We start from the raw sequence: 24948 nt of genomic DNA on the forward strand, positions 1-24948 counted from the left end.
CCCACCACTCCCACTCGTTCCATAAATCACTACTCAAACCCTAAATCAGAGGCCAAGAGAAATTTTTTGAATTTTAGTCTGTAGAGGAGATTAAGGAAAAATAGAGTCTAAACAAAGAATAATTAATTATTGAATTTTTTTCGGAAGGTTATTAATTAATGACCCAAAAAACGTGGATACTATTGTCATTTAACACTCAAGTTGGAACAGTAAAATAGAGTTTCGTCGTTTTAGAGAGCGACGAGGAAATAAGACCCCTCAACTAATCCTTTTTCTATTAGGATTCCTCGAACTCTCTGTTCTCTATATAAATCTAACTTTCTTCTGATTGGTTTGTATCCTCAACTCATCGCTGTTCTTCTGATTGGTTTGTATCGTACAGTAACGTGAGTTTTTGTGATTGTTCATATATATTTACATGTTATAATCGCTATTTTATTTATTGATCGTTCAGATTCCTTGGTCGGATATGGGGTCATTGGAGGCTTCAGATTGGGCATGGCTTCCGAAGCACTTATTGGGTATGATTGTCGACAACTTGGTTTCTCTTTCCGATTGTGTTCGCTTTGGCGCAGTCTGCAAATCATGGCTCTTGGTGGCAATGGAGAACAAAGTTAAGTTCGTTCAAAATAAATGTGTTCCATTCTTGCTGGTACCTACTAAAAATGACGATAGTAAAGATGATGAATGTGAAGAAATACGTAGTTTATACAGCATTACCCACAATAAGGTATATAATTTTCAGTTACAAGTACCTTACAATAAGAAGCTTTTTGGTTCTTCACATGGTTGGTTGTTTACTGTTGAAGAATCTTTTGCCTTAACCCTAATCAACCAGTTCTCGGGAGCTATTGTTGAGCTTCCTCCAATTATGGACTCTTCAGAATTCCATGCTTATGATCTCCTGAGGTTGAGTTTGAACTTGTAAAGGCTACTTTGTCTGCTGACCCTGCTTTGTTTCCAAATAACTATATTGTTAGCGTGATCTATGGTGGTCTGAGAACACTGACATTCATTGTGCCTGGAGATAAAGCTTGGACTTTCATAGATAAGAAATTTACCCTTATTAGGGATGTCATATATTATAAAGGCCAGATTTTTGCAGTTGATTATCGGAATGGAATCATAATGGTTGATCTTAATAGAAGGGATGGGGAGACTAAGGTTCCCCAAGTGAAGGTAATAGAGTGTCACTAAAAAACAGATATATCTTGTTGAATCATCTAGTGGAGATTTACTTCTTGTAGAAAGGGTTCTAAAAATAGATGAAGACGATTCCACATATGAAACACATGAAACTTCAACGTTTAAGGTTTTCAAGATACTTTTACAGCAATCTGAGAAGGATATGGCTAAGTGGGTTAAAGTGAAAAGTTTGGGCGGAGACACCTTGTTTTTGGGAGATAACCATTCAATTTGTGTTTCATCTTCTAAATGGTGTGGTTGCCAGCCAAATTCCATATACTACACAGATGATTATATTGAACTTTTTCTCCCTTGCCATATGTACGCCGTGACATTGGTATCTTCAACATAGAAAATGGAAGCTTAGGGACACATTACATTCTTGATCCTTCATATAAGGATAAGGATAAGCCGCCTTCAATTTACATTCTTGATGGTTCACTTAATGATATGCCGCCTTCAATTTGGATTGTGCCAACCGTGCTAGGAAATTGATCCAGTACATACGTAATTTCTTAAGTGTTCGATAAAATGAAGTGGCAGTTTCTTGAGGTTTAGCTTAAGGTAAATGTATCAATAAGTAGTAAGTTGAATCTGAGTTTGTCTTGCAGTTATTCTTGAGGGCTCATTCATGATATTGGATATGAGTTTGGTTGAAAGCAGAGTTTCTGGTTTTTAGTTTAGCTTTTTATTGAATTCTTGATTAATGAATAACATAATTGGGTTCATTTGTGATGCTAGTACTTATTATTAGTAGAGGATTTGATTAATTTTTCTACATAATGTATATATGATCGTTATAGTAATTCTTTCAAGCATGTTAAGACTGCTTCGACATTCTTTATTTAGATGATTTGCTACATGCCTAAGTGTTCAATAAAATGAAGTGGCAGTTTCTTGAGGTTAGCTTAAGGTAAATGTATCAATAAGTAGTAAGTTGAATCTGAGTTTGTCTTGATTAATGAGTAATATAATAATTGGGTTCATCTCTAATTTGATTTTTAGAGAGTTTTTATCCAATTAATCATTAAAATTTTAGTTGTTTAAACTTTAAGCTCCTGCATTTAGTTCATGTTTATATAGCATTTTTTCAATTTAGTTATCAGTTAGAGGTTCTTGAACTTTGAATTACGCTCTTGATGAACTTAGTTGCATTGTGTGCTATTGAGGTATTGATTCTCTTCCAATTTGATCCTTAACAAGCTACTGTGATTGCAAGGAAACTAGATAAGTTAAAACTGTCATTAACCACAAAACTATATATATGACATTCATGAACAACATAAATTGTTTGGAGATGCAAACAATATATGTTAGTTGTTAGTTTGAGTGCTTCAAATTTGGTCGCTCCTCCGTGTACTCTCTCCGTCACACACACAAATACATACATTTAATATACCTAATATACATAGTTCTTCATCTGTTGCTCCACTTAGGTCTGTACTATTAAATTCTAGATTTTGCATTTCTCTGTAACTGATTTAGTAGCTTATTCATGTATATTGTTGATGTCGTTTCATATTCCTTGATATTTATAAATGATTATGTCCAATGAGGAATTAATTTTGAATACAAACGTCTCCACATATCAGTACGTAGTTATTTGTTTATGCGTTTACTTACAATGCAAGATCAACTGGACCGTACCCCTTTTGGACTTGTCAAGTGAATGTGATCTTTGAGATGGAACTATGAAGTTGAATGGTGGCATATGTTCCAAATTTAGGACTTCAAAGTATTAGATTTAGCTGCCAAATATGTGTCACTGATCTGCTCCTAACTGAATTTAATTGCTTTATTTGTTGGTTCTTGTCAAACTTTGTTTCTGGTGTGTCGGCTTATCCCATTTTTTATAATTGTTTTTATGGGTTTCATGAGTTAAAACTTTACCTGTTGTGTCTAAATTTCAGTTCCTTCAGATCGTCATTGCCACGTAGTATATATGCTTTTTGGTGAAGTTTGTGCAAGGATTGAAATGAAAATATGCTTTTCCGCTATACTTTTCCACAACCTGATGAAATAAGTTAGTTGCTCGTTTTATCCTATGTTTGTTTGATTTTATAATAAAAAATTATCATCTTCTATTTCACAATCTGCCATGCGAGAAAGAAAAGAAAACACAAAGATGTTAACTATGGTTTTATTTCGTCCTAAAGAGGAAGTATTGGCTACATTCCTAAGGCAAGACGAGGCAATGAAGTTTGCAAACTCGTCTTTTTAGTTACCAAGATCATATGAATGGACAATGAAGGTTCCTTGTTTCAACATATAAGGGGTACGTTTTTGGAAAAAGTTGACTTTGTTATTTGTTGTACAATTATTTATGCCTAATAACTAGTATTTGGATATAATATACACTTAATCTCTTAACCACCATAATCTCTTAAGCACTTTTATGCAATTTAATTGGTATTTTCCAAAATCAAAACATATAATCGTGAAGAGAGAGAGAAAATTAGGGTGGATTGTTGGTGTTTGGATCTGAAAGAAGTCTCTGATTTTTTTAACTGATCATTGACGGTGAGAGGTAATGGGATGGGATGAGCAGAGAGAGTGGACACGTGGCAGTTGATCGTTTCGTGGATCGGAGATTAATCTAGAATCTGTGTCTTTTCTCATTGCCACTGGTTGTGTGAAAAAACTTGGCGGTTAAAAAAAAAGGATAAGTGATCAACTATCAATCAATTACAGTACCAATGATTTTTGGGTTAATTTCAGCTACACCCCGACCTTTGATCATATTCCACTTACACCTCCTCTAGGTTTTAATATTCTACTTACCTTCGTTGAGGTTTTGAATTCTGTATCAAGTTACCCCGTTATGTCATTAACGGTTTGTGCTCATGTCATCATGAATAAATTAGTACAAAGTCTATTTTTCCCTTCTAATATTTGAAATGACATTTTTTAACCCTATTGATCAATATAAAATTACAAAACTAACCTTACATCACCACAAAATTACATAAATTAGGGCTGCAACTCGGGCGGACTTGGCACTCATCTCAGGCTAGGCTCATATAGAAAATTTTCAGCTTGAGCCGAGCTGCCTAAGCCCGCACTAAGCCCATAGAAAATTTTACCCAAGACTTAAATCTGAAACGTTAAGCATAAATTTCAAGCACACTACTAACTTAACTAATACACTCTTGTGACTTAAATATAATTATAAATATATATAATATTTTCGGGCTCGGGTTGGGTTTCGAGCTTCATCCATATCAACCTAAGCTCAGTCCAAATTAAATTCGGACTCAAAATATATAACCCAAGCCAAAAATAAAATTATAAAAATATTGTACAGACCCACAAAAATTCGGACTTAACTGGAATTATTTCGGATTGGGCCCAGAGTTGCACTCCCCAAAAAAAATACATCATCCTCTAAGGGGTTATCAGGTTAAGTAGAATCCGTACCATTTGTCTCAATCCCCCCCCCCCCCCCCCCCCTCCGCTCTCTCTCTCTCTCTAAAACTTTCTCTGCATTCTTTTCTTTCAAGGCTGCTTGGAATGCATGCAGATCCAAAGCTCAGAGTTTGAAATGGGCATACTTGTGTTGGAAGAGATGTAGGCTGAGGGTTAGTATATGTACTGCCATCATTCTGCATAACAAAAACTTGTCATTTGTGAATTTACAGAAAAGATGGTGGCGTACGTAAGCCTCGAGAACGGGAGAACTGCTTGGGTGTTAGAGAATGGTCAGTCGAGGTGAAATGATCTGCCCAATCACCGTTGCAATCGGCCCACATCTCATCGTCTTTGTTTCAGTCCTTCACCGCTGCTTCACCACCAAATATCATCCACCTCCGAACAATTCGCCGCAGTTCGTGGTTATTTGCCCGCTGATCATCCTTGCATCCTCGCTAATTGCGCCACCGGGTTTGGATCGAATATGGTTTTGAGATCCTCTGTTTCTTCTTTTTTTTTGGTTCACTGTTGAGTTGTTAAAAGTGGGTTTGGATCGAATATGGTTTTGAGTTTGTAGGTGCAAAATTTCGCTCAACCAATAATGATTGAGAAAAATAAAACAACTCACTCAAAAATAACAAAAATCAATAACAACAATGTATAGAGAAGTGTGGAATTGCTTGATCCTTTATTGGAGGTCTTAGCCTCTATTTATATACAAAAGATTGCAAAATTATGGTAGGATTTGCGTTGCTTGCCCTCCAATTCTTTCTATATAACTATTCTTTTCTAATAGAGTTCTTTCCATTGTCGAATTTTTCATACATAAAACTTGCCTTGTACAGAATTTTCCTTCTACAGTAAATCCTTCAAATGGTAGGACTTGTGCATTCTTGGGCTGAATATATTTCGATCCGGCTGGGCTTGAGTAACAGGCCGGATGTTAAATACTCATAAGCTGGGCTGATGACTTCTTGATTCGGCCTTGATGGAAGATGGAGGACAAATAACGATGGTCTTGGGCTGTAAGTACCCTCAATTTGGGCTTGAGCATGATGGGCCTTAAATGCCCTTGGAATGTAGATATGTGTGGTGGTGACGTGTGCACTTTTTATTGGGGGGAGTTTTTTTCCCTCCACACTTTGTCCCAAATTCCATTTTTAATTGAGTGACGGCTCCTATTAAAGAGGGAATTGAAACCGGTTTTTACTTTGCTTCAGAAACGGTTCGTGGTCTTTCATTATTACTCCGTCACACAAGATTTTGCAAGAGTTACATTTGCCCTTGCTGCACTTCTGCGTCCTTCATTCCATCACTTCCATCGCTTTGTCAGGTTAGTTTCGCATCTTTCTCTTCAATCTTTCATTATGAGTACTTCATCTACTCCCGAACGTGTAGACCTTGGGGATTCTGAATCCACACCTTCATCTTCCCCCGTTCGCATTAGGGCTCCCCCTCCTAGGGTTTCTACAGATCGCCCTTCGTTGAATCCATTAGGTACTTCCCCTCTTCCAACCGAAACATCCACCTCAGGCTCTGATTATGCTCTTACCCATGAAGAGAAGAAAGTAATCATCTCTATTCGCCGCATTAAGTTCTCTATTGCTTCGGTAATGGAGGAATTTGATATTCCTGAGGGAGTAGAAATTGCAGAATATCCCGAGGGTGCCGATTTCACCTCCGGCGAGGGAATTGAGGAGGATGAGTTGCTTCTTTCGGTAGGGCACCTTAACGCCCTCCGATTCCCTCTTCATCCCTTCTATCATTTAGTTTTCAATAAGTTAGGTCTTGCCCCCCTTCAGGTAAATCCCAATTTCTTTCGCATCCTTTCGGCACTATTGGTGCGCCGAAAATTAGAGGCTCTGGATTTGACCCTTGCCGACCTTCTGCTTACTTACAATATATCTAAACATGGGACCGAGCCTGGTCGCTTCTTTTTTACTTCTCCCCTTCATCAGAGGATATGCACGAACCTTCCTTCATCCAAAAAGAAATGGAAAGAAATGATGGTTATAGTTAAAGGAAAATGGTTCGTGTCTCAATCAATTGCACTCCCCATCCCGCGCAAATTTGGGAAATTAGGTATAGAATATTTAACCTCCCTTCATACCAAGTGTTCTGGCTGTTTTCCTTGCCAAGTCTTAATATTTCGCCGTATTTATGAGTTTCTTGGTGTTTTTTCAGCTACATTCCCATCCTCCGCAGCAAGGAATAGACTTTCTTTTCTTGAGGAACGAGTCTGGAGTGACCCCTCGCCTATCGAGGACCTGCTAACTTCTTTAAACCTCAAGGATATTGCCTCCAGTGCCGTTGCTGCAGACCTCATGGATCTGTCTCTACCATCCTTTGACAGTTTCCCCATGACTGAGGAAGAGATAAGGAGGGCTGAGGCTTTAAAAAAGAAAGCCGAAGATGCCCAACCCTTGGTCGTCATTGGATCAACTGAGGATGAGGTGGAGGTTGAGGAACCACCATTAAAGAAATCTCGCCTCAACCCTCATCCTCTGGCAAGGGCAAGGTCCCTTCTAAAAGCAGAGGGAAAAAGGCTGGAGAGGTCGAACCTGAAGATGAAGTCAGGGCCTTTGTTCTAGCTGAGACTGGGGCTCCTTGGACTCCTTCCTTCACCAGGGCTGACAGGTCAGTCTTGCACTCAGGGGATTCTGTGGTTACAGATCCTTCAGCTGCACTGGCAGTGGCTCGAGGAATGTGGCCCCAAAGGACGAGGAAGCCATCAGCCAAATGGGGTTGGAGCAACTACTCCCCTCTGCCCCAGTCCAGGCCATAGAGGTTCGCATTGCTCCTTCAGAATTATGTTACTCTTGCTTGCTTGTGTTTCTATTTTTGCTTATATTTGCTTCCTTGTTAAACAGAGTCTATACCACACCATGGCCCTCTGCGCCACTGCTAAAGCTCAATCCCTCTCCATCAAGAAGTTGGAAAAGGATCTTGACAATGCAGAGAAGAGAGCCACTACTGCCTCGACCAATCTAAAGATAGCTTCTGAAGCCAAGGATGCGTATAAGAGGCAGTTGTCAGCCTCTGAGGCTAAGGTGGATTCTCTTCAGGCCGAGGTTCAACGCCTGACCGAGGCTCTTACTACTTGCTTCAAGGCGGGGAAGCAAATGCAGGGGCGTTACTCCTGTCTGGCGCACCTAGCTAGTGCTAAAGCGTTCCGGTCTGGCTATAATCAGGGCTCAGGCCCTAAGACGATGGATCCGGATGCCTTTGACAAGAAAGTGGGGGTGCACTTCCCATATGATGATGGGCCAGAGGCTTTGGAAGATGAAATCCGCTTTGCCGAGATGGTGAAGGCACACCTGAAGGGTACTCCTGCTCCTGCGGCTTCAACTCCTCCTACTTCAAGTCCTAATGTAGTAGATGCTTTTGAATCTACTCCCTTCGATCCGAAGAGGAAGTAGAACCATGTATTTCGTTTTTATGAACAGCCTATTTTGGGATAATGAATATAACATTTCGTTTTAGGCTTGCCTGACTTGTTTTTGCTGTATGTTCTTGATACTGTTCATATTTCTTTGACTGGTAATGTGTTTAAACACTAAACATTGTCTTTATGCTTCGGATTTATGCTATCCGTGAAAACGCAAGGATTGCGGGAAGAAAGAGATCCTTTTAACAGTTTAGTTGATATCGCAGGATGATTCATATGGACAATGATTTAACTGTTAAATGAACCCTCCTTGCCTTTCACTTGCCTGCAGTAGACGTGTACATACTCTGTGTGTTCCTGATGTGGGGTGGAGTATGATGAACTTATGATATATCCGCATCCACAGGGTATTAAACACTTGGAGTCCGGAGGAAAGAGTTCTGATCCGGGTACCAGAGGTCTAAAGCGAATTACTCCTCGGCACTGAGTGTGGAGGACTAGTGCTGAATATGACACTTAGGGTCTGGTGCTGTCTCGGATACTTAGGATCCGAAGCGAATTACTCCTTGGCACTGAGTGTGGAGGAATATTCCTGAGTAGGACACTTAGGGTCCGAAGCTGTCTCGGATACTTAGGATTCGAGGCGAATTACTCCTCGGCACTGAGTGTGGAAGAATATTGCTGAATAGGACACTTAGGGTCTGAAGCTGTCTCGGATACTTAGGATCCGAGGAGAATTATTCATTCCCTGGCGTGGAGCCGGAGGGGGGTTTAAATGAATCATTCTCCGGCGCTGAGCCAGAGGGGAGGTTTTGCCGAACCGGACACTTAGGGTCCGAGGTGAATGAACTACTCCCCGACGCTGAGCCTGAGGGGAGGTTTGTTTTGTATTTTTCCTCAAATCACTTATTATGAGGCCGAAGACTCAAAAATGATAGGAGGCCAAGAAAGCGAGTAACAGTAGCTGAGAAGTTCTCCATTTGTTGACTTAAAGACCTGCCTCCACTGATACTCCCTTCTTGGCAGCCAAATGTTGTGGACCACACATATATGAACCGCATTTCTTTTCTATTTCTATCCGATGTGGGACATAGACTAAATTTTGTCAAAAAAGTCGATGTAAGGAATGCCTCTGGTATTGAGCTTGACAGCCTTAAATACCAGTGGGCCCTCCTTACACAGTAATTAACTATTTGAATATTCCCATATATAACAGAGTGTAGCACATACTGTTTTGTCGATGTGGGATAGAAAGTTTTAAGCACAGGCCAGAATTCATGTGTTTTGTGTCTTGTGTGCTTGCTGTTTTTTTGTTTTGTTTTTTTGTTTTGTTTGTTTTTTGTGTAAAAATCATTGGAAATGCTAAAAAAAATCATTGGAAATGCTGGTTAGCGACTTGGCATGCGCATAAAAGTGGCATAAAAGGTAGCACATAGAGTCGTATGGCCCCCCATTTTTATAAAAAGAAACAAAAATAGAGGAGAGTTGTATTTAAAATAGAAGCAAAATAAAGAAAAGTTTGGCTGACTGTGGACATATTCAGCCTTATTTGTGAAGAACTTGTAGCAAAATTGACAAACTTAACTAATGGAAATACCTTTTCAGGTGTATTGCGTTCCAAGGACGCGCAATGGGACGTCCGCTTGCTTCGGCCAAACGATATGCTCCTTTCCCCACTACTTCGGTAACTCTGTAGGGTCCGGTCCAATTAGGTTCCATTTTCTTTACATGAGCTGTCTCCTGCTTCAAAACCCAATTGCCTACCACAAAACTCCTGAATCTGACGTGTTTGTTGTAACTGTTACACACCTGCTGTTGGTATGCCGTGAGCCGAATTGCTGCTGCATCTCTCCTTTCGTCCACCAAATCAAGGCTATGTTCGAGTTGTTGCTCATTGTTCCCCTCCAGTACTAAGAATGTCCAAAGGGTTGGGATTATGGACTCGGTAGGAATGACAGCTTCGGTTCCATATGCCATAGCAAATGGGCTTTCTCCCGTGGGTCGTCTTGGAGTGGTTCGATAGGCCCAAAGCACTTGAGGGAGATTCTCGTACCACTTTGTCTTCAATTTCTCCAATTTTTTCTTTAAACACCCGAATATCGTGCGATTAGTTATTTCAGCTTGCCCATTGCCTTGTGGATGACTAACTGCCGCCAACTTTTGCAGGATTCCATGTTCGCTAAAGAATTTCCTTGTACTTCTGTTATCGAGGTTCTTACCATTGTCCATTACGATGACTTTTGGTACCCCAAACCGGCAAATAATGTTGCTCCAAATGAAATGCTTTACTTCTTCGTGGGTGACGCTAGAGAAGGCTTTAGCTTCCACCCACTTGGTGAAGTAATTCGTTGCCAGAAGCACATGTTCCTTTTTTTCCATGGTTTTGGGCAATGGTCCTACTATATCAATCCCCCATTGGGCGAACGGCCATGGATTAGCCATGGCGTGCAAACCTTTGGCAGGTTGATGCTTCATTGGACCATGGCGCTGACACTTGTCACATCGTCTTGAGTATTCCTCGGCATTCCGAGCCAAGTATGGCCAGAAATAACCTTGGGTTAGAATTTTGTGTGCAAGGGATCTTCCTCCGGAGTGGTTTCCACAATCTCCTTCATGAACTTGTTTTAGAGTTGTGAGAGCCTCAGTAGGGGTTAAACACTTGAGATAGGGACCGGAGAATGACCTTCGGTACAACTGGTTATTGATGATTGCGTATTTAGCCGCGGTAAGCCTAAGCTTCTTTGCCTCAGCTTTCTGATTCGGGAGAACCCCTTCCTTAAGGTAGGCCTCGATTGGATCAATCCAGCAGGGCTCGCGTGGTACTTCTGGGATCACCATCACCTCTTGCTGGGGATTAATGCTGGGTCCTTCGAGAACATCGATTGGAACAAGCCGAATCAATTCCTCATCTGAAGATGATGCGGCTGCGGCCAATCAATCTGCTTCGGCATTTTCATCTCGTGGTACCTGATGGAACTCGATTTGATCGAACTCTCGGATAGCACTCTGTACAGCATCTTTGTACGACTTCATACGTTCTTCCTTGGGAGAATATTGCCCTGTCACTTGATTGATTACAAGCTGTGAGTCACTAAAAACTTTTAAACATCGTACCTGTAGCTGCTTAGCTAGCCGAAGTCCGGCGAGCATTGCCTCATACTCGGCCTCGTTATTAGTAGATGGGAAATCTAGCAAAATTGACTGCTGCAGCTTGGTACCCTCGGGTGTTGTGATGTCAATACCGGCCCCTGCCCTTTTCCGGTTGGAAGAGCCATCAACTCGTAACTCCCAGTATGGCTCTTGAAGTGTCAGTTCCTCAGGTTAATCTTCGTACTCTAGTAGGAAATCCGCTACCGACTGCCCCTTGTGAGATACCTTCGGTGCATAGGTGATGTCAAAAGAGCTAAGTTCAATAGCCCATTTTGTAATTCGACCAGACAGGTCTGGTTTCGCTAGGATAGCCCGTATAGGGTGATTTGTAAGTACCACTATGCTGTGAGACTCGAAGTAATGTCGAAGTTTCCTCTTGGCATAAATTAACGCCAGGATTACCTTTTCTGTCTTGCTGTACCGTGTCTCAGCATCCGTCATCGTTTTGCTTGTGTAAAAGACTGGGTGCTGAACCTTGTCTCCTTCTTTGATCAACACTGCACTTGTTGTTACAGCTGATACTGCCAGGTACAAGATGAGAGTGCCTCCGGGCGTTGGAGCAGAAAGGATTGGGGGTTTTGTCATGTAGCTTTTCAAATGATTGAGAGCTTCCTGCTGCTGAGGTCCCCACATATCTTTGTTTTTGGATCGAATAGTATCAAAGAAAGGTTTATACTTATCAGATAATCGGGATATGAACCGGCTGAGAGCTGCAATTCGGCCAGTTAGAACTTGCACTTCCCTGCGGGTTTTCGGCTCCTGGTTCTGTATGAGCGCCTTTGCCTGAGCTGGGCTTACTTCTATTCCTCTTTTATTTACGACGTGCCCAAGGAACTGCCCTGACGAAACGGCGAAGGAGCACTTGGTGGGATTCAGCTTCATATTGTATCTCTTGAGAGTATCAAAGACCTCCTGGAGGTGCTTCGGGTGGTCCTCTTTCCGTATACTCTTGACCACCATATCATTGATATAGGCTTCAACTGTATTTCCCAGCAGATTATTAAAAAGTTTATTGACAAGTCGCTGGTAGGTGGCTCCGGCATTCTTTAGACCGAATGACATCACTCTGTAGCAGTAAGTGCCCGTTTCTGTGATAAAAGTGGTTTTCTCCTCATCTTCAGGATTCATGGGAATCTGATTATAGCCGGAGTATGCGTCGAGAAATGTGAGCCTTTCATAACCCGTCGTGGCATCCACCATTTGATCAATCTTGGGCAGAGGAAAGCTATCTTTTGGGCAAGCTTTGTTAAGGTTGGTATAATCTATGCATACCCTCCATTTCCCATTCTTCTTTTGAACGACTACTACATTTGAGAGCCATTGTGGGTATTGCACCTCTCGAATGAATCCTGCTTGTAATAGTTTATTTACTTCCTCGGCTATTATGCGATTCCGTTCAGGTGCGAATCGTCGGTGCCTCTGCTTGACTAGCCTGAACTCTGGGTTAACCCTCAGACTATGGCATGAGACTGTAGGATTGATCCCCACCATGTCCGAATGATCCCAAGCAAAGACATCCGAATTGCACCGAATGACCCTGATCAATGCTTCCTTCTCTTCGGCTGTACAAGTTGAGCCAATGTACGTGATCTTCTGAGGGTCTCCGAGGACTACCTCTATAGCTTCTAGGGACTCCTCGGTAGGTGCTTCAGCTTCGGCTTCTTCTTCTGCCTTGAGATACTTGGGCAAAGGATACTGTAACTGCTATTTGATTGCGTCTTTGGGATTCGCCTCTGACTGAGGTGATTTCGACGCTTTCTTTGCTTCGTGTAGCGTTAGCATGTAACATTCTTTGGCAGCAACCTGGTCTCCCCAGAGGTCGATGACCTCCTTGCCATCCGGGGATGAACACCTCATCACTTGATGAAGTGTAGAGGGGACTCCGTTCATACGATGGATCCAACCTCTCCCCATAATGAGGTTATAAGATAGATGAATCTCTGTTACGACGAAGTTTTCCTTCAGAGTTCTTTTTGCTGCAGTAACGGATAGATCGATCACCCCAAGCAGATTCACCTTAGTACCATCAAATCCCATTAGGGGGCCGAAAGTTAGCCTGATGGACGATGGTGAAACCCCCAACTGATCAAAAGCTGTTTTTGTAATGATGTTGGCGCTACTTCCCAGATCTATTAGCACTCTCCTGATCATGTAATTCGCTACCAGGAGGCTGATGACCAAGGGGTCCTCATGTGGGCGCTGGACTCTAGAAAGATCATTGTTACCGAATCCAATGTTGATGCTGCCTGGTGCAATCGTGTTTACCGAAGACAATCTTCGTAACTTATGAGCCTCTCTCAGCCTGGATCTGTACAACTCTTCAGACTCTTCATCATCCTCTGACCTTCCGTGTATAGCATGGATAACCTTTACCTGACCACCCTCTACCCGTCGAGGGTTAACCTCCCGAGGTTTTACGTGCTCTTTCGTGGCGAGATACTCCACCAATTCTCCTCTCGGTATCATACTTTCTACCTGTCGCTGTAGGGACCTGCAGTCATTGGTGGTATGCCCATAATCTCTATGGTAGGCACAATGTTTGCTTTTGTCCCTCTGCTCCAAGGGTTGTTTCATGGGCTGAGGAGTCGCGAACCTCGTCTTATTCTCTTGGAATAGGCGCGCCAAGGTAGTACGGAGAGGGGTAAGCCTGTCCTCTGTCCTTCGCCTTTTCTCAGACGCTTGGGTGACTTGTGTGGCGGTATGAGGAACCTTCTGCATCCTTGTGCTCGCAGCTTTCTCTCGAGACTTGTTTTCCACTGTGACGAGGGTAGCGTGCTGTGCACGGTGAGCTACGTTTTCCTCCAACCGAATGTAGATTTGCGCCCTAGCGTTTAAAGTCTGCATATCCGGGGGGGAATATTTAACCAAGGATGTGTGAAACTTGGTTCCCTGGATCATTGCTAACTTAAATGTTTCGATTGCCGTAGCAGGATGGCAATCTGCTATCTCCGAGGCCTCCATGTTAAACCTGGATAAAAAATCTTGCAAAGTTTCTCCCTTCCTTTGCCTTATGGTGAAAAGGCTAGCGATACTTTTCTTTTGCTTCTTATTTCCGCAATACTGGGCTAAAAACATAGTGCACAAGGTTTCATAGTCAGGGATAGACTTGTGTGGCCTATTCCTGAACCATTCTAACTCTGCTCCGGTTAAACTGGTAGGAAAAACCTTACACATCCACGGATCGTTATGATCGTCCAGTGCCATCTTTTGCACATAATGATCGAGATGCCGAGAGGGGTCTCCTGCCCCATCGAACTGGGTGAAGGACGGCATAGTGAACTTCTTCGGCCTCTCCACCAGATACACCTCGTCAGTAAAGGGTGTCTTGACCAGGGAGTTCTTGTGCTCTCTAGCCATCTCGGCTAGTGTCTGGACTCTCAAGAGCTTCTTTTCGTCGAAGGCATCTTGTACACGTGCGCCATCTGGAATGCCATTGGACCATACCGTAAGCCTATGGCTGGACTCGGCCTGTTCGTCCTGTGTGCGATGCGAGAGATTATCCGAAGCAACCACCTCGGACCTCGTCCCTTGCTTTTGCTGAACCTCACTAGGTCGAGCCCCGTTGGGTGGTGTCTCGTTGGTTGGAGGCTCGTGACCCGGAGGTAGATTCCGGGTGGGGGTTGGTACCGCAGCATCGCCTGGTGGTGGTTGTGGCGTTAGCCTGACCATAGCCGTGTGCAGCGTATGAGTCTGCTACTGAAGCGCAGCTATCTGGGCGACACTCGTATCGTTTGCTTGCCGGAGTGTCTCAAATTGGTGCAAGAACTCTTCTCGCATCTTTTGCATCAATTCTATCTGTTGATTCATTGCTGACTCTCCGTTTGACATTCCAGACACGACTAAAGGATTTAAGTTGAAGAACAAGTGGGAGTATATTTCTATACGTTTCCCATAGACGACGCCAAAGTGTAGGTGCAAAATTTCGCTCAACCAATAATGATTGAGAAAAATAAAACAACTCACTCAAAAATAACAAAAATCAATAAGAACAATGTATAGAGAAGTGTGGAATTGCTTGATCCTTTATTGGAGGTCTTAGCCTCTATTTATATACAAAAGATTGCAAACTTATGGTAGGACTTGCGTTGCTTGCCCTCCAATTCTTTCTATATAACCATTCTTTTCTAATAGAGTTCTTTCCATTGTCGAATTTTCCATACATAAAACTTGCCTTGTATAGAACTTCCTATCAGAATTTTCCTTCTACAGTAAATCCTTCAAATGGTAGGACTTGTGCATTCTTGGGCTGAATATATTTCGATCCGGCTGGGCTTGAGTAACAGGCCGGATGTTTAATACTCATAAGCTGGGCTGATGACTTCTTGATTCGGCCTTGATGGAAGATGGAGGACAAATAACGATGGTCTTGGGCTGTAAGTACCCTCAATTTGGGCTTGAGCATGATGGGCCTTAAATGCCCTTGGAATGTAGATATGTGTGGTGGTGACGTGTGCACTTTTTATTGGGGGGAGTTTTTTTCCCTCCACAGAGTTCATTTGGAGTATTGGGTCTTTGGGGGTTTTGTTATGGTAATGGATGTGGTGGCGTTGGTGTGAAGCGGCAGTGATGATGAGCTCGATAGTGATCAAATCAGTGGGTAATTGCCCGGCGAGCACATATGGAACTGGTGATGAGCAAGGACAGAATGCTCGGCGTGCAAGGAGTGAACAACGACTGTAAGAGTCGCGATCCTGATCGGCGGGCAAAGATTGTTGACGTCTAGCTCTCGCCATCCGCATTGAAGATGCCATCGCCGGAGATGATAGTACTGTTAAGTGTTGACACTTCCCTTTCTTTCCTTTTTTCATTTGTACAGTATACGGTGTTACTATCATCTGCATTAGTTTACAACAGAGATAAGTTTATCAGGTTTTGCTCCTTTTTTGTTTTTTTTTTTTTTTTTTGTTGAATGGGTAAGCTATGTTTTGCTCTTTTTATTGCGTGTGATAGCATGTATTTATGTGCGGGTGCGGTGGTGGTGATGATGACGCAAAATGGTGGTGGTATTGGGGCGGGGCACTGATGGTGATGATGGTCGTTGGTAGGAGAGCTTGCTCTCTCTTGACAGATTTGGTGCAAAATTAAAGGGTATTTTAGTTTTTTTAGCTTTATATACAATTTATTGATAAATATTAGGGATAATTTCACTGACATCCCTAATAGTTTGGCCAAATATCAGTTTAAAATATCTTTCGAAAATAATTATCAGTTAGGTCCAATTTCGGTTGTCCGTTACGGTCTCCATTAAAAACGTGTGAAAAGACATGTTTACCCCTAATTTTTTAATCACATTTAATTACAAATTATATATATATATATATATATATATATGTCTCATATATATATATATATATATGAGCGGATCTGACCAAATTGATGCGTTCATAGAACTTGCCTGTCTGCGGCATCGGCAACAATCGGCAATCTGGGTAGCTGACCCAACAAGCAAGAAGATGAGCCATATATCAAACACACCAGAAGGAACAAAAACACAGTGCTGTCTAAGCTCATCAACAAATCCAAACCCAACCCATCTCTTGGATTGAAGCTCCTCTCCAGAAGATCAGGGAAAATCAACAACACATCAAGAACTATAGCTTGCATAGTGTTGAACCTCACATATTTACTAAAATTAGGGTTTAGGATTTCGATATAGAAGGAAGAAGAAGAAGCAGAATAACAAGAGGGTCGAGTGGATCGCGGCAGAGGAGTGGTGGTGGCAACAAATTCATCCGAGCTGGAACTGGAAGCGAAGTGAGTCCGTTGCCAAGTCAACTCGGACTCGGCGTGAGTGAACTTCTTGACACCATCATTGCCATTCTCTGCAACCCCTTTAATCAACTGGTTGTTCTCTTCGTTATGGGTGGTTTGTTGTGAGGCCAATAATTTACGAGCGAGCTTCTCCGCGGATCGAAGATCGATGGGTTTGGGAGGGTCTAAGAGAAAATTTTCACACTAGTTGAGGATGATGGATTTGAGGGCGAGATTGGGAATGAGATTGGAGAAATCAGGGGTAGAGCTGTCAGAGAGAATGGGTTTGAACCCTAAAGCCTTGCAGGCTTGAACACAATTACGCTTGAAGGTTTGGTCAGAGGAGACGATGACAGGGTTGGCCATTAACGACCCAGAAATTGGGCAGATAAACTCTTTGGGAGGCTGTTTTTTGATGGACGACGGAGAGCGATGAAATGAGATCTTCCACCTCTGCTTGCCAGTTCTCACCTCTCTTTAAAATGTAAAGGGTTTATATTAAATTAGCATACTTTAAATAATTTCAATGGATTTTCTTGCATTCCATAGCTTGAGGAGAATCAGACGTGGGTTGTGGGCAAGGGAAAACATGACGAATGGTCTGCTGAATCGCTACCGTTGGATTGGGCAGTTTTGAGCCTTCAGGGTTTGGTTGTGCAATTTGTTAGAGAGAGAATGGATGGGTTTCTGAGGTTGAGAGAGAGAGGTAAGGCTGTGTACAGGGGTTGTTTGTAGGAGAAGGTGGGAGGAGTTGATAGAAGATTAGACAGAGTTATAGTGTACAGTGAAGATGAGGGGAGAGAGAGAGTCAGAGATAGATACAGAGAGAGGGAGGGAGAAGAGCATCAGCTGAGAAAGAATATCTGAAGTAGAATTTTGGAAGATATTCGCCATCCGCGGCCCAATGGTCGCCGGAACTGAGGAACAATGATGGTCTTTAAAGGTTAGAGAAGTGTAAAACATGTAAGGGGTATAAAAGTCTACCATTATAAGGGTAAATATGTCATTTCAATCATTAAAAAAATAATTAAATAGGTCAAACCAAAGTCAAAGGGTAAGAATGTCTTTTTACATATAAAAAGTGGTCTGACACACCTGTCAACTAACTTTTGGGGTGTGAGTGAAAAATGGAGTAAACGTTTGTAATGTGAGTGATAGTTATTTTCGAAAGATGTTTTAGATTGATATTTGGCCAAACTACTGGGGGTGTCAATGAAATTATCCCTAAATATTAATATAGAGTTGATGGGCAAAATTAAAATCACATAACTCCGTTAATAAAGTAGGCAGTCGTCAAATACAGGGGAGGTAGATGGAATAATGAAACCTGGAGGGAGTGTAAGTGGGATATGGTCAAAGGTCAGTAGGTGTAGTTGGAATTAACACATGATTTTTTAACTACTAATTCTATTATGAGAGTTTTCTCTCTATGTTTCTCAAATGTTTGTCATAAATAGGGTTGCAAACGAGCCAACCCGTTCGCGAATTGCTCGGGATCGACTCGTGAATTACTCGGCTCAATTCATAAACGAGCCGAGCTAGAACATCAGTAAGCTCAACTCGTTTGTTCATGAACCGCTCATAAACTGAGCTCGATAATGTGTTCGCGAACGTACTCGATTATAATATATATATATATATATATATATATATACACACACACACATACATACATACCCAATTATAATATATACAAAAGTTGGGGTCAGATTGTAATTGTATGTAGCACATTTATATGTAGATACATATTTATGTTGGGGTCATATTGTAATTGTATATAGAGTTTGTGGTTATTATGTAAATACACCTTTCTTGTCTTTGTATATAAACCATTTTATGTTATGTTTAAGGTTGATAGAATATGCCTATGCGCCTCCATCTCAGCCTCCATCTCAATATGTTCTCTCTCTCTCATCATTGACCAGTGACCACCAACGATCCCCAACCATCAACAAAGAACGGTCTCACTCCCTCATCTACCCTCTCTTCTACCTTCGGCATCCATTCCATCTATCACCGGTGGCTTCACCGCCTTCGCCCATCACCACTCAACCTCCTTTTTCCAACCATTCTATCTCCCGCTGTCTGCTCCCTCCCGATCTCGCCGTCTCTGTCTTTTTTGGTGACCAAGGCGATCCCTTATCGGTCATCACCGTTGTGCCGGGTTCTAGCACTGAGAGTTGTCGCCGACGAGCTATTGAGCTCCAGCTCGAAACTCGTCAAACATAGCCTGAGCCGAGCTCAAACTATATTTTCTAGGCTCGACTCGAGCTCAAGCTCAAGCTGAGGTTGAGCAACCTATTATCTAACCGAGCCGAGCTCGAGCACACCATTACTCAGCTCGACTCGGCTCATTTATAGTCCTAGTCATAAAGTAGTTTTGCTCGTATCTTATATTATAATAATATATTATATTACAATATATACTATTATTGTTTTTCAAAAAAAGAAATGGATAAAATTATAATCAAATTCTGACTATTACAGAGATTGTAATTAAATGAGCTCCTATAACAATAATATATAGTATGAACTGAGGTGACAATTAAGATTGTAATTAAGAAGTGTTCTTGTTGGACATGAGATGAGATGAGTCTCACGTAATGCAATCTTATCATTGTTTACTTCGCATTATTGTTTTATTGGTGTAATGGGTTGTGGGTGGTGATTGAAGGCTGGGGGTGGTGTTGGTGGTTCAGAGGGAGGATAAAAAGGCCAAAAATGAAAAGAAAAGAAAAAAATTCAAATGGTGGTGGTGGCCGGGTCTGCAGGGACCTGGTGCTGGTTCATATAGAGAGAGGCCAAAAAAAAAAAAACATCTAAACTAAGACTAACTGTGACCGACATATACTGAAATAGGTATTTGACTGGTCAAACCGTGAGAGCTCCATTAGTGCACCAGAGATACGAATCCATCCGAGCTATATACTTAGTTACATAACTTACATACATATACAGGGACTCAACTAAGACTGAAGATGTGCTACAGAGTGGAATATGAAGGGCATAATTGGAATTAAAAAAAAACACACATTCAGTTTTGTAAAATAATATTAAACTATGGAGGTTATTTTTATCATTTTGCAATAATTTAACTGTTTCGTCACAAAATGGGGCAAGTGATAGTTTTTATTAGTTCAAGGGGTTGTTTGATAATTAAGGAGATTATATGAAAATTTTAAAAACAACAGAGAGAGTTTTTGTGATTTTAACCCTATATATATATATATATATATATATATATATATATATATATATATATTTTGGGTAATGTTTATGTTGTCCATATTTCTTAGAGAATATTTGCATATAAGTTAGCTAACCATGCTAGGAATAGTGCTTTATAGAACCGACATCCATAACAATATTCAGTTCGAGGTGTTTATAGGCATGTTTGTAAATTTGATATTAACAAAAATTTCTGTCTGGAAAAAAAAATTTCTTTACATTCTGTTTTCAATATGGTAAAATATTAATTAGGTCATCCATGCAAAAGTCAGAGATCTCTTAATGAAAAAAAAAAAAAAAAAAAAAAAAAAAAAAAAAAAATCCTCCATTTCACATTGATATACGGAGTATTATTTAGATTTATGGAAGCATATCATTTGAGGTGTTTTTAGATATGTTAGGGCTTGTTTGGTACGTGTTTTTATCTCAACTCGAAAATAAAACATTTTTGTTATAGAATGTTTTAGAAAGTAATCGAAATCATCTTTGATAACGTTCATTTGTTATAAGATTTTTGAAAGCAAAAACTTAAGAACATGTTTGGTAAAAAAAATGTTGCAAGTTTAAAAAATATAATGGTTAGTTTGAAAATGTTATTTAAAAGTTTTTTTTTTAAAAAGAATTTACTGTTCATCGCTTTAACGTTTTTACCGTGCTGAAACATGTAACAGGAAACGTTTTGACACTATGCAAAACAAAACATTTTTTTACCAAACTTGATTTTTTAACTCTTCACTGTTATATTACTCGGCAAAAACAATAACACTAAAAACAAAATGCACGTATACTTGCAACAACGGTTTGGCATGTGGAAAAATAATAACACCAAAAACAAAATGCACATATACTGTAACAACCGTTTGGCATGCGATAACCGTTTGGCATGCGATGTGTTTTAGGCGTTATGTTTTTTGTCAATACCACAACAACCATTTTGTTGTAAGAGTGTTTTGGATAGAAATCGAAATTATGTTCCGCTATAATATCAAAACACACGATATCACCAATTTGGTAATATAGATTTGAGTCAAAAAATTATGAAAAAAATATTTTATTTTTTTTTATTAAAAAAAATTAGGTTAAATTACTTTCACAACAAGTTTAATTATTATCTAAACACGCTTCTCCGTAAATGTGCATTTCATTTCATTATAGTTTGAAATCTCTGTTTAAACACCAAAATGCTACCCATAGAAATTGCAAAAGTGTCTGTGACAACTGGAAGATGAGATTTACGACAACTGTAATTGCATTTTGTTTTTAAAAGTGGACTGAAGATAGCTCACGAAAGTGTGTCTGGTCTTTTCTTTTGAACATTAGCGTATAAATCTCAGCAATGTTTACCATCAGCGTTAAATGATGTATTCATATTCTTCTGTTTTATTTATTTATTTTATTTTTCCTTCACCACTTATTTATAGTCCTATTAGTTACATTCTCCAACTCTTCACATAAATATTTACGCATAGATATTTATAAATCTACTCTAGATTTTTTCTATTTCTCTACAAATATTTACAATTTTTCCAATGTTCTACAACCTACAAACGCACTTTACAATTCTTTAAAAGTTTCTAAAATTCTATTATACTTTACCGACGTGGTCCAATGTTTGTAATCTTCCAACGCACTTTACAATTCTCTAAAAGTCTCTAGAATTATATTATACTCTACTGATATGGCATCGTCAACTAATTGAATGATGGCATGTAGTAGTCGGACCCACTAAATAAATGCAATTTTCTTTATATGAGATGATATAATTGATTGATATCGTAGATGACTGTAATATCAATGGTGCAGGAAAGTCTTTCTCTCATACAGAGCTAATGTTAGTACTTTATTATGTAAACAAGCCGAATGAATTTTAGTCCTAATTACCAACCCTTAAGCACTTTTTGGCACGCATGCTTAGCCCACATGCGTCGCTTGCATGGCATACCCTCCCTCAACAATGAGGTGAACCATGACACAAATGATTCCTACCAAGGCCGGCCCTTGGGTGGTGCGGGTGGTGCCACCGCACAGGCCCCCAAAATTTTTTTGTGAGCCCATATATATATATAGTATATATTGTGAAAAATATTTTATTTATAAAATGAATTGCAAATTAGTTTGTGAAGGTCTTATGTAAATACAGCTTCTTTTTAATTCTGCTAAGTTTTATCTTTCGTGGTTTAATGTGTAATCTTTATATATATATATATACTTATTGTTTTTATCTAAATACACCAAATTATATAAAATCTGGTTCAATTAGTTTGATAGATGATTTATTGATTGCAGGATATATTGTTATTGCTTATTTCTTGTCTTTTTTATTTCTTTTGATGGAAAATAAATATCTATGTATCATTACATTTATATTTATTCTTTCTATTTATCATCGTGAGCTTTGTTTGTATCTTGTAATATTTCTTTATTTAAGAATTTTAGCTTAAAATGTTTTTTTTTTTTACAAAATTCCCTTCTTATTCACCCCCTGGATAAAAAGAGTAGCGTGAAAGAGGGGAAGAGAGTTAGATTTGGATCATATTAGGTTTAATCCAAATAACCTCTCAAATCTTTTCATTTTTATTATTTTATATTGTAGTGACATGTCTGTTACTAATTTTACATCACATTTTTATTATTTTATATTGTAGTGACACGTGTTTCACTAATTTTGCGCCACATCAAGATAAATATGAACTTCCTACTCACCGGTAAGTAAACAAGTATTGTGCTATATATTATTTAGGAGGTTTATTGCATTTTACCCTTATTATTATTATTGTTTTGTAGAAACATATGATAAAATTAAGGAAAATGATTTTTACACATAATAATTGCAGTGAATCGCTACACCTACTCTTTTAATTGGTCAATTATGTAACAAATAAGGAAATGGAGCCCTCCACTTAGTTGTATTTGGTACAAATTAGGACTAATCACGGATCAGAGCAGTTCGGTTTGGAGGTAAAGTTCAACCCAATCCATGGGAACTTTCAATCGGAACCAAACCGATCCATGAAATAATGAATCGGATCAGTTCGGTTTCTACAGATTGGGTTTTTCAAACAACTCAATATGATTACACTTTATGGCCCATTAAAATCTCAAATTAGCAATTAAAAATCTCAGCTACTGTAATGAAATGAGTAATGAATTTGGGGATGTAGGGGTAACTTAAATCGAACACATAATACAAGAGGATAAATAAGAATAAATAAAGATGCTAAAATGAACACTAAAATGATAATCCAATAAATCCTCAGAATAAATTTTCATTAAATAATAAAATATTCTTATACAAAAAATCTTCCAATACAACTCGGGAATCCATACTATGTGAACCCCTAGAAAATTATAACTGAATAAATAACCATAATGACTACCTACATCTAAAAGATGAAATATAAATGAATCTCCTAAGTAAATTCGGAAGAGTAGAATAGATTGATTTCTGCACAGCATGAACAATCATCTACACCTGAAGAACACTTGAAAAATAATGGTGGGTCAGACCCACAAACAAGTTCTACTCTACTACAATCCAAGCAGAGATCTGATACACGTATACATCTTAGTTAACTCAATAATAACTAGTAGTCCGTATATATATACAAATACATACTAAAGGAACCTTACTAGATTATAGGGTTGCCTCAACCTGAATAATAGGTAATATGACAAACACACATATAGTGGGCATGAGTACCTAGACCTACCAGGACACACAACTACACTATATCTAACTACACATCCCTGGCGATATACGCGCCCTAACCGCTGATCCTGAGACTTAAGCTCATATCATGACACATAATTATATATAAAAAATCCAGTAACCATCTTATCCAGTATAAAGTAATCCTCTACAAGTAATCCTCTATAAGTCATTCAACATGTTCAGCTGACCTGACTTGAATATAAGTAGAACTTAATATTTTAGTTAATCCACTTTCTTATACAAATTATGTAGGACTTAACTGCTAAGTTAATCCGTCCCTAAAGTGCCACCATTCCATACTGGTGCACTACATCCACACAATCCAATAATTGATATAATTAAATAAAATAATACATCAAATATTCCAAAAATTAACATAATAATAGAATATTATGCTATCACAAAATAGGAATAACTTATAAATTTCTTTAAGCTTCCTACATCATGTATCCTATACAAACTGAATCTTAACCATACTGATATTTATTTTACAGTCAAGTAAGTATTCTTCAATTTCAATTCATGCTAAATATTTAATCTCAATTGATAGAATAATTTAAAAGATTAAATCCATTCGTTTATTTAAAACATTCAAATAGCAAGCATCGTTATGATTAAATCTATTTAAAATTTATTTCAACTCATACCTAGTCCCTATTTAATGTTCAAGACCCTTCAAAATCAATTAAGATCTATTTAATGCTATTTACGAAAATTTCCCAGGCAAGGCTCAAGTTTTCCTCTTAATAGCTCGAGTTTCTTATCTATGGCTCGAGCTTTACATCCATAACTCGAGCTTTCTGTCCATAGCTCGAGTTTCCTGTCCATGGCTCAAGCTTTATATCAATAACTCGAGCTTTACATCCAAGGCTCGAGCTTTTCACCTATGGCTCGAGCTTTCTTTCAAGGCACGAGCTTTTCATCAATGGCTCGAGCTTTGCTTCCAAAGCTCGAGCACTGTAACAACGAATCGAACAATTTACGTGACTCAACCTAGAATTTCACTGTGAATTCATTCTTTATTTGTTGTAGGATTCTAAGGCATGTTTCAAGGTTCAATCAATATACAAATATGAAATTACATCATTTAAAACATGTAAAAATTCATAAAGAAACTAAATCAAAT

At 39.5% G+C, this 24948-nt stretch overlaps 1 protein-coding gene across 1 annotated transcript; it reads left to right on the forward strand.

The window, feature by feature from the left end:
• Window positions 1-469: 469 nt before the first annotated feature.
• LOC132270256 (uncharacterized) lies at window positions 470-16154 on the forward strand. The gene is made up of 5 exons (XM_059771444.1): window positions 470-909; window positions 981-1179; window positions 1334-1522; window positions 15948-16000; window positions 16082-16154. The coding sequence occupies exons 1-5, from the start codon at window positions 470-472 to the stop codon at window positions 16152-16154; spliced, it is 954 nt and encodes a 317-aa protein (XP_059627427.1).
• Window positions 16155-24948: the final 8794 nt, after the last annotated feature.

The sequence above is a fragment of the Cornus florida genome, unplaced genomic scaffold (assembly GCF_030987335.1).
Source record: "Cornus florida cultivar Cherokee Brave unplaced genomic scaffold, ASM3098733v1 CherokeeBrave_3.0.0_Hap2_Chr08, whole genome shotgun sequence".
Classification (NCBI taxonomy): Eukaryota; Viridiplantae; Streptophyta; class Magnoliopsida; order Cornales; family Cornaceae; genus Cornus; species Cornus florida.